This window comes from Cricetulus griseus, chromosome 2, assembly GCF_003668045.3.
Source record: "Cricetulus griseus strain 17A/GY chromosome 2, alternate assembly CriGri-PICRH-1.0, whole genome shotgun sequence".
Taxonomy (NCBI): domain Eukaryota; kingdom Metazoa; phylum Chordata; class Mammalia; order Rodentia; family Cricetidae; genus Cricetulus; species Cricetulus griseus.
The window spans coordinates 116107230-116119122 of NC_048595.1; the positions used below are offsets into that span (position 1 = coordinate 116107230).

Genomic DNA, 11893 nt, shown 5'->3' on the forward strand with positions numbered 1-11893 from the left:
ATTCATTTATTTTATCAAGTCCTTTAAATGTATTAGTATATAATAACTTAATAGCCATTCCTAATTTTGATCTAAACTAAGTCAGTCATTCTTTACCTTTTTGATACTTAACCTAGATTTCATCGTTTCTGTCTTAGCCTTTCTATTGATATTTAAGATGTCGTGGTGCTACTAATCACCTCAAATTTAAGCTCTTAATGTCAATGAGTTCATATATTTGTTTTCTTTTTTACTGTTATTTTTTGTTTCTCTTTATCTTTGTTCTATTATTCTTTGTTGGGCTTCTTGGATTGATCAAGTAATCAATTCCCTGGAAACTGTCAAATCTGTAACTTTCTTCTAAGTACTGTTTTCTTTTCCATATACTATAAATTTGAGAACATAGTAATAAAGCAATGTTACTTTATTATAAATATTGAGATTTCCTTTATAATTCCTTCCCAAGTCTCTTGGTAGTCTATATTAGAACTAATATGTCTTAGGTAAATTATTTATGTGCTTTTTAGTCAATTTCTTTGATTACTGACTTTGATACTGAATCTATCATTGAGAGAAAATTGTAATTTTTTTCAGTAATTCTGTACAGGGAATGCTCTAGAATTCAATGTCCACAATTTTTATATCAATCATAACATCATATTCTTTAAATGGTTGTGAAGAAAATGTGTATGTGTGTGTGATTTTTTTCAAATGTTCACCTAATTTAGGTAAGACTATTCTTTATATAATACCCCATATTTGATCAAGATTTTAAGTGATGTCACTTTAGATAAATCAATATGAATTTCAGTGAACTGGTAAAAATTCTATTAAGAAATAATCTTGTAAATATATGTGACATTCATATGTGCATATTCCTACAGAGACACAACTGTAAAAGAAAAACTTTAAGGACACACAATGAATCAATGTTTTGCTCCATGAAATCTATCTTTATTTTAAGAACTTATTTATAATATTGTTTAATTCCAAAGGATAAACTTGGAGCTCTAATATCTGACAAATGAGAGTTGTTCTAACAACAACAGTGGGCTTGATTATTAAATACTGTAACTACTGAGTTCACTACAAAGATATTGAAACAAGATTGTCAGATAAATATGAAATTTATAAATAAAAGGGAAAAATAGATTTATTAATGTGCTTATTTACAAAAAGAAGATATCAAGGGTTACATTTTATCACATGATTATCTTGATGTGCTCATATATAAAGAGTAAAAACAAATATTAACTTTTCAAAAACTTTAGTATTCTCTTAGCTTCATTCTGATGGCAAAAGTATGTTACTTTCTTTTTTACTTTTTATGTGTCCTCTGAGAATTTCGTGCGGAATATTTTACCATATTCTTTTCCATGTTCCAACCCCTTCTATATTCCCCTCCCTACCCACCCAACTTCATGTTATTGCTCTTCCTTAAAAAGGAAGTTTGTGAAGCATAGTTGTGAACAAGCGAATGTGTCAACTAGGAAGTTTTTACAAATGGTATGGAGTAACACTTACTAATAAGCTCAGTCATGGCATTAATAATGGTGGTCTGTTTCCTCAGATTTTTTACAAACAAAACCAGGATAAGTACAGAGATCGCTGAAGCAGTGGTTAACCTAACTTCAAATATGTGCTGAGAGTGAATTCTGATTTATTCATCCAGGCCAGAGTTTCTGGGAAGCTTCCATTTAAAAGCACTTTTGTGACTAAATGAAACCTGTTTCTCGAAGTGGTTGTTAACACTGAAAGAAGTTGCAGTTGATTTCATAATTACATGAGTCTACTATTTCTTTTTAGTTGTATTTATAATTTCCTCTTCTGCTCCTATCTTTACCTTTCCTTGTCTTTCTCTTATCCACAGAAAAAATTATGACATCAACATCCAAAGGCATTCTTCGTCCATTCCTAATCGTCTGTGTTATCCTGGCCTGCTTCATGGCATGTCTGCTTATTTACATCAAGCCCACCAACAGCTGGGTGTTCAGTCCAATGGAGTCTGCCAGTTCTGTGCTGAAAATGAAAAATTTCTTCTCCACAAAAACTGATTATTTTAATGAAACCACTATTCTTGTTTGGGTGTGGCCATTTGGGCAGACCTTTGACCTTACATCCTGCCAAGCGATGTTCAACATCCAAGGGTGCCATCTCACTACAGACCGCTCACTGTACAACAAATCCCATGCGGTCCTGATACACCACAGAGACATCAGCTGGGATCTGACTAATTTACCTCAGCAGGCTAGGCCGCCCTTTCAGAAATGGATTTGGATGAACCTAGAGTCTCCCACTCATACCCCCCAAAAGAGTGGCATTGAGCATTTGTTCAACCTGACTCTAACATATCGCCGTGATTCAGATATCCAAGTGCCTTATGGCTTCTTGACGGTGAGCACAAATCCCTTTGTGTTTGAAGTGCCAAGCAAAGAGAAGCTGGTGTGCTGGGTTGTGAGTAACTGGAATCCGGAGCATGCCAGGGTCAAGTATTATAATGAGCTCAGCAAGAGTATTGAAATCCATACCTATGGGCAAGCCTTTGGAGAATACGTGAATGAAAAAAATCTAATTCCCACCATATCTACTTGTAAATTTTATCTTTCTTTTGAAAACTCAATTCACAAAGATTACATCACCGAAAAGCTCTACAATGCATTTTTGGCTGGCTCAGTACCTGTTGTTCTGGGACCATCCAGGGAAAACTATGAGAATTATATTCCAGCGGATTCATTCATTCATGTGGAAGATTATAACTCTCCCAGTGAGTTGGCAAAATATCTTAAGGAAGTTGACAAAAACAATAAGTTGTACCTTAGTTATTTCAACTGGAGGAAGGATTTCACTGTAAACCTCCCACGATTTTGGGAATCACATGCATGCCTGGCTTGTGATCACGTAAAAAGGCACCAAGAGTATAAGTCTGTGGGTAATTTAGAGAAATGGTTTTGGAATTAATGTTTCCCTCATTTTCAAATTTAAGGAAATGTATTAACATGACATCATATAAGTTGTAAGGATAAGAAGAGAAACACCTTGCTTTCAAATCACAGTTTATTTTAATTGCCCTCCCTTGAGTAACATGTATATTTTGATGGAAAATTTTTAAGAGCTCAGAATTAGCAATCACTTCATTTGGATTAAATTATCCTGTATATACGTGATAATGAGCACTGAAAATAATTTATTCTCCACTCTCATTTGTAAACATTCTTTTTTCACATCTTATAGTTGTCTGTAAAGTAAGTTTATGATTCAATTGTTTCTACATCAATCAGATCTTTAGTCTGTTTGGGAAATGGAAATGGGTGTCCTAAAATATGAAAGCTTTTTGCAAAGTATTATAATGTCTAGATTCTAGTTTGCATAATGGTAACAAAGAAGTATTAGAGTATCACTTAATTCTTAACCTCTTTGAGTTCAGAGTTGACACTGTGTGTAATTGATGTACTTTTTAACTGTTTACCACATTTGTGAAGACAGACTTATTCATGTAGTAAATAAGAAAGATATGAAGCAGAAATGTTATTAGACATCACATTAATTTTCATTAAGTCATTTTGCAAATGAAGACTCTCAATGTTTTAAGTTAAAGTATCCAAGAATTTTGAGACATACAATTTTATATGATATTCTTAATGCCTAAAATAACACCTAAGAGAAGCTTTGATTATCCCATTCAAATCTTGAACATAGTCATTGTTGTAAAAATAAACGATTTCCTCATATAACAAGAAAAGTGATATCTACAAGTATAAATGAAATATATAAATTGTACCATTTACATAATTTTAATTACATCATCCATTTGAAGTATTTTTCCAAAACATCCATATTTAAAAGCTTTATTTTTCCATATTTGATAATGAATAGATATAAAACTTGAAATGTCTATTCTTTCATTAAAATAAAACTAAACAGAATTATTACCAGTGTATCTAATATATCTTTAAATATAATAAAAAGGTTTCCACTTCAAGGAACAAACAGTATTGACACAGAGTAGGATTTCAATATGTATTTATTACATAAATTAATTAACAGCATTGAAAAGCAATGGGTAATTTTGTTTCAAAAAAGGAACAGTTCTAGCCTATGATTATTAATTGAAAATTATCTTTTTATTCCATTTTAAAAATTACTTATACATAGCATATGTTGCTATAATATTCAGGGCTTTACATAACCAATTTAAACTTATTATTGCACTGAATTTGGGGGCATGTTATTCATGAGCTTTCACCGGCCTACAGAAATTCTCTTCTGTGAGTTTAGAGGATATAGATGGGCATATACAGATACAGAGGATTAGGAAAAAATACTGAAGACTCTTAGAGAAAATTATTCTCCAAAAGATTCCTAATGCTTGTGTTCTACTCTTTTCCAAATCTACAGAAAATGTAATGTTCTGATTATATCCAATTGGATCTTCTATGGTTCATTCTAATTTTCCTGTTACTGATTACAATCAACAGAACATATACTCACTCTAGATTATAGGGAAGATAGAGATCAGTTCAGTAAGCAGGAACTCTGTGCCCTGTGAGAAAATAAGCTTCCTTGGCATGGGGAGGATTTGAGTAAAAAAAGACTTCAGAATAAAACAGAGGCTTTGATCCCACATTCATTTTTCTTTTAGACATAATTGCACAGATAATGTAGTCAGCCCCAAACTAACACAGAAATAAAAATGAAAAGATGTTGTCACTGCTTTAAAGGAGCTTGTGATACAGAGCTTCCTATAAGTTCCATCTTATATGACTCTCAATGGATTTTTTAATGAATCATTGTTAATTTAATGGAAAAAACCTACCATCAAATTTATCCAGTTGCTTACCTACTCAACCTGTGTTGGAACTTCCAGATCTTTCTCTTCATTTGGCCCAACACAGATTTTATTTCATATATTTATATGAAATATATATATACATATATATATGTAGTGCACATATATAGATAAGTATCTTAAAAGTTCTGTCATATATTTATTTGTTTAAAAGTCAATTTCATAATTTACTTTTATTCATTATGTTTTTGATCCACAAAATGTAGATACCTAAAGATGCAATGCTAAGCTTAGAATGTATTTTGTCTAGAGACTGGAAAGCATTCAACATTGTTTCCATCCACCCTGGCTAACTGGATGCTAAGGCAGTTGTCTCTTCTGTTGGCAAAGAGTTTGAGCTCATTCTCAGACTGAAACAACAATGCCAGTAATTAATTGCCAGTAATATAAGCTAAGCCAAGGCAACAATTATTCTGCTAGAGCTTCTGTGCATTGAGAGCCTAATACCAAGACAAAAACGAGGGTCTGAAATTCAACTGAACAAGCCAGCTTTTTAACTAGAAGGAATCACAGCAATATTTATAAGTTAGACTCTTCTTCCAATCTGTGAGATAATTAGATATAAAGCCATTATTTATCCTTGACACATGCTGAAAGACAGTCATGTGAAAACCACACATAGCGATAGTAGAGATTAGAATTTAAGGGTCCTATTGATATTAATCTCATGTTTGTCTCCAGCTTCTCTACATCTTATTAAACAAATATTCCCGTAATGTGAATGTTACATTAGCATGTTCTGGGACTTCAACTTTTAAATATATAGTAAATAAAAATTTAAATGTTGGCACTCTTTCTGATTTAGCAGAAAGAAGAGCTTTGCTATGTGTGAGACATAACCACTGAAAAGTTATGCCAGTGACCACTCTTTTAATAAGTACTATGACTCATAGTTTCTTTAAGGATAACTCATGTGAAAGATAGATTGACTCAACCAATTTGGCTTGGTGTTGATTATAGTAAAGACAGATAATATGCCTGAGAATGAACAATGGCTCTAAAAAGGTCATGGATAAGTTTTCCTTCAAAGTGCAGAAAGTCATTATCACCAGCGCTCTGAATATTAATTGTTAATTATTGCAGACCTTATTATTAAGAATATGTCAACAATTATTTCAAGCCTTACTAATTAGAACATGTACTTAATTATCCATATCTATACATATGCATATTTTTAAAAGGAAGGCCATGACAGCCATATCTTTTAGGACAGTCACAACTTTTTATGAAGTAGAAACTATAAAAAAAATCTTAGTGGGAGAATAGCAACAGCATACAAGTTTTATATTTACTGTGAAAATATATTTACTGGCTCTAGAATGTGTGGAGCCTGGACAAAAACCGTTGGGTGTAAAATGACAGATTATTTAAGGAATTATTTTCTGAGCCTTTAAATTCTTTCTTCTAATTAAAGATTAAATAATGGAGGAGCAAAATATAATATAAAAGGATATAAATAACTGAGATTTTTTTAAACTTGTCTAGGTTCAAACTAGATCATATGGTGGCTACTCAACCAGAAAGTGTTTGGTGTGAATTAATCTTTCATAAAGTTAAGCTCCATGTGTTTTTACTTTGTGCTTGATGACATCTGTTGGCTTCCCTGAAACTTAACCTCAAGGGAAGGGCATCATAAAATTTGGAGGCAAGCTACTGAATACAAAAACTTTAAGAGATAAAGGATAAGTTGTCCCTGGTGAAGGAGGGTTACTAATTAATGCCTAGTAAATGGTTACATCAATGAAATTAGTAGACATGAAAATACTTTTAATGTAAACAAAATATCATCTTCTTCTGGACAAATGGAAATAATGTTTATATTAGCATTACTCTTAATATTGCTCCCTGCATAGACAGGGCAGACAGTATAAGTTCTTCTTACCATGCTTTAAGAATACAGAAAAGGAGCTGGAGAAATGGCTCAGTGATGAAGAGCATTGGCTATTCTTTCAGAGGCGCTGAGTTTAATTCCCAGCACCCGTATGATGGCTCACAATCATCTGTAATAGGATCTGATGTCCTCTTATGGCATGCAAGTATACATGCAGAGTACTAATATATAAAAAATAAATACATATAATTTTTAAAAGAGCCCAGAACTAAAATGTTAAGAAAGCCTAAACTAGATATTGACGATTCATTGGCTTTTCTAATAGAAATGAAAATATTATGTAAAGAAGATACAAAATGAAGCACTGTAATAAGTAATATGTATTACCAAACTGTGAGAAGAGAAAACAGTTTTACCTTTCATCCCTTGTTAATTGTATTTGTTGTATTGTGAAGCTACTACAAACATCATTTACTCATGTGATTTTCCATTGTGGACATCTCTGCTCTGGAGATTTTATGGCACTTTGAAAATGGGTAAGCTCCACTACTATCCAAAGTATGGCCCCTCTTAGTAATTCATATTCAATCCATCCATATTCATAAGCAGTTAATACAGTCTAAATGGGACACACTGTTAAACTAGAAATATAAGTAACTCTACCCTAGGCTATCACTGCAACAAATTGTAGCCTAGAGAAAGTCACTTAACCTCTCTGAACAACTACATCCGTAAGAATTCCTTTAACACCACAGCTCTTTAATATAAGGCCTAAATTGATATGTCCATAAATTTGAATTTCAAACTTCCTTGCCCATATAAAAATATTTTTGGAAGTTAATACTGCAAATAGAATTGCTTCTCATTTCTCTACAACAACATATAAATATTTAAGGCACTAAACTGGTTGCTTTAATGATGGAAAGAGCATAATCTTGGTTATTTATTAAAACTTACAATGTAGCAAGTGCACAATTAGCTAATCTTTCTCCTTTATTCTTTGTCTTAGGTCTTTTATAATACAGAGTTCTCTGAGAACTTGATTGCCTGTAGAAAGTCAACCATATATTGTACCCTATTCTAAAGCATTTCAGATATATCTGCAATATTGAAATTCGTATAACAATAAAACTGTTTATTGAAGCAAAACTTAGGAAGTCAGAGGAAGCAAATCAGGCAGTTCTTAATCAAAAGGAATATACAGTTTGAGTGAATAAGCTACTGAGTTTATATTTAGAAATTTTATTCTTTTAACCCATGACTAATTAATGTCCATTCATTTAGCATCCTTCAAATATACTCTAATTTAAAAGAAAATTCCCTATCACTAATTTTTTAAAGCATTACCCAAAGCCAAGTGATCTAGAGTTTGCAATAGATATTTACTAATAATACTAACAACTGGTTCTTGTTCCATGAAATTGGAACTTCTTCCACTATGAATGAAAAAGAAAAAAAAGGAAGAAGCCATGCTATTAGTACAAAGTTATTCTGTGCCTGACAGGGCTTCTCATACTCACTTCTGCCTTGGGGACTCCATAGATCAATGGTATAAGAATTATTTACATCATTTTAAATATTGTTATAATATATACCATTGATGCCCTAGGTATATATTTTTATTAACTATGTAGACAATTCTAACAGGTTGCTACTTTTGGTCTGTGTCCTGCTTATTAAATAGAAATCATTCTATATTCAAACAACACAGACATGAGATACTGCCTTATTTTGGCTCACTTGAATTCTTCTTAAATATATTGACAATTATTACCGTATTTCACAACTCAAGAGGTTCCTCATGCCTAATTATTTTTGAACAGCTATGATGTTCTTTAGCTGTTCCTATTATTTAGGACAAACTATTTACCATTTCCATCTGTTTGTATAGGGAATTTTTCTTTCATTCTCTCCCTTAGTAATTAAATGCACTTTTAAAAAAATTTTCAGTACAAAAAACTGGTAGACAGTTTTTAGGATCTTTTGCAGCCATCAAAGCATTGCACATGTTTGACCAATTGCTTTTTTGGGCCTCAGTAGTCTGTGTGATAGTTAGGATATGGCAACAAGTTATAGCACTATAGATTTCCACACTCATAAATTCACAATTAAATGTGATCTATGCTATTCACTAGCTGTGCTTGAGCTCTTCATCTCTGATAGTATCATATTTTGTATATGTATAATAGGAGTAGCCTATTTTGAAAACGAATGCATCTCTAAAATAATAGACAATGATATATACAAATGTATATATATATATATATATATATATATATATATATATATATATGTGAGTGTTCTTCTACCACTACGATATACCCTTAATTATAAAAGAGAATAAAAGAAATATATAGCGAATCAAAATTTCAGCTCTAACACCTGTTGATGTTAAGCTGGCAGCTCATAAAAATTACTGAAAATTTAAACAAGCCAAAGGGCAATTACTCACTAGAAGGGATATAAACAAATAAAACGTGGTAGCATGCAATAACATCTACTGAAACTGGAAAGTACTGGGAGGGGTGCTCGGTGATAGTAGTGATGGAGAGACATAGCTTGCCTCATTAAGCCCATATACCATCTCCTAAAATAAGCAGGCCTACTTTTTCCATACTGTTATGAGAAACCAGTAAATTAATATTAATTTAGCTTGTTAGCAGTTCATTCAGCTGGAGTTGAAGAATAGAATAGCAGAAATATTCTCAGAGCTCATTTTCTGATAAGGAAGTCACTCATAGAAACATCCAACAACCTGACTGAATACTCCATATAAACTGTCAGCTTAGGCACAGAACCAGCTAAGGGTAATTTAATTTGCAAGAGAACCCAGCCTCCATTTACCTTTCCTAAAGATTACAGAAAGTGAAAAAATCAAAATGTTAAGATATAAACTCATTAAACAGAAACTAATTTGTTCAGTGATACAGAGATGTAATAGTTTAGCCAGGCTGTGATTAAGATTCTGCAAATTGCATGATAAATAGAGTTTTCACATAAACAATATATATATATATATATATATATATATATACATATATATATATATATGTATATATAATTTTTAAGTTGAATAACCCAAAGAGATACTCTTAAGGAAAATTTTCACATGTAAAAAAGTGATATTTACAATAGCATGTTAGTTATTTTTAATTGTGTTTCTTTAAAAGATAATAGAAATGTTCTATCTTATTAGAAAACCTCAAAAATTGAATTAGTTTGCTGAAATCTCAGGCATCAAATATTTTTTAATTAGTTGACTATGTAATAGACATTAAATAAGACACTACTGTAGTTTTAATTGTAAAAAAATAGTGAGAAAAAAGTATTACAGATGATTTCTATATAATCTAAAATTGGCAAAGCACATTGTTAACTTTTCTACATGCCTGAATTCCATTGTGATTAATAAGGGTATAGAAGCTAGATTCTCAGGATTAGCAAAAAATGTTTCACAAAGACTCATTTAGTATCAAGGACCTGGGACTACTTATTATGTAAACAATACATGCTAGTTAAAGTGCATCCCCCTGTCTCAAACTGACTTCATTAACTCCCTTGAGCTCATAGTTGAGACAATCCTAGACACGGCACTCTTGTCAATGTGAGATCACCAAAGGAGTTTCCATGGGAGTAGTATGTTTTGTATTTCCATGGACTATGATGAGATTAGAGTCCAGAGATCCTAATTGTCTACATAAAACTTGAAGCCATCTTCTTTATAAGAAAACGTATGATTTATGACAGATTCTAATGCATTGTTTCTTAAAAATAACCAAGGAGAGAATATTATCTCTTTTTCATTTTCTATCCCTTAAAATCACATGTGATGGGAGTCATGGATAATAGAATGTGACAATATAAAAAATATATATATTGTTTTGTAGAGTCCCTAAGGATCAAAGCAGGTTGGGGGAAGATGGTAAAAGGCAACACTCTTTCATAAATAACCATATTTTTAAAATTCAATTATGTTCTTAGTAGTAATGTAGATAGTTCTGTATCCATACCAGCATGGGATGAAGGGGTACTTTTTTGAACACAAGAATAACAGTTAATAAGCCTAAATTTAGACCCAGGTTTACATGATGCAGAAAGAAGAAAGCATCAAGAAGAAACAAGAAAATGTGAAATAAACACTTGATCAAAGTCCATTTTAGATTTTAGCACCCATGGTGTAATTTGCTAGCATTCCTGAGCCACAGATCTCTCGTCTGTTATCCAAAGGTGATAGACTGCCATTAGATTCACCTAAGAAACTCTTGATAAATATGGACATTGATCAGAAATCCTGATCAGAAATATGGGCTACCATATATTCTAGACTTTTCCTCCATGCCTTCTTCCAGGTGGCTATGTTCTGTGACTGGTAAGAAAGTGTCAGACCATTTCATATAAAGCTTGGAATAAAGTGCTGCTAAGGAAGAAAGTTGCAACGAAGATCCACAAAGGAAGAACAGTGAATGTGCCTACCACCTTGATTCTGCCCAAGGTAGCCATGTAGAGCATAGCCAACACTTGTCTTGAGTAGTTCAAGTTATTTTCATAAAGGGACTAATCCTCAAGGAATGGAGGTCAGAGCAATCATAGTATAACAAAATGTGCCAATTTTTCCAGTATATAAATTGTAAGGATCAGTAATCCATAAACTACTTTGAAGTCAACTGTATGTTTTATTATTGTAATTTGCACTATGATATTGTCATGATCAATCAAATTTAAAATGTTCTCTAATGCCAAATGTAGAGTTCATAGGTTCATGATATTTCTTACAAGAATTACATTGCATTGTGCCAGTTGTTTAATGCTATTAACTTTCCCTGGGTGTGTTATTATATGCAGATACAACAGGGTGGTTGTAAGCACACTAATTAGTCATCTAGCATTTTATAGATAAAATCATACATTGATCAGAAATCACTTTTCTACTTATTTTTTTGTAGAGTATTTTTCCACACTTGAAAAAACATGATTATTTTATATCAAACATCAGTTTTTCTTTAAAATCTTATTTTAGTAGCCGACGCATGTTTGAAATAAGATGTTAAATAGTATATGATAATATTAAGGTTGTATTTGTAAGTGAAAAATATGCATGCTGTGATGAATCATGCAGCTTTGGGGTGTGCTTTTCCACTGCCACCTTACATGCAAGTTTTGTCTTGATCTGTGTGCATGATTCACAAGACCCTTTTCAATATTTACAAAGTTATCTGTGACTCTCAGTGCTGATGAGC

The 11893-nt window shown here is 32.2% G+C and overlaps 1 protein-coding gene across 1 annotated transcript; it reads left to right on the forward strand.

Moving 5' to 3' along the window:
• Positions 1-1834: 1834 nt before the first annotated feature.
• Positions 1835-3906, forward strand: Fut9 (fucosyltransferase 9; the record flags this gene model as incomplete). The annotated part of the gene is given in 1 exon segment (NM_001244024.1): positions 1835-3906. A coding segment is annotated over 1 exon segment (1080 nt). The 3' UTR covers positions 2938-3906.
• Positions 3907-11893: the final 7987 nt, after the last annotated feature.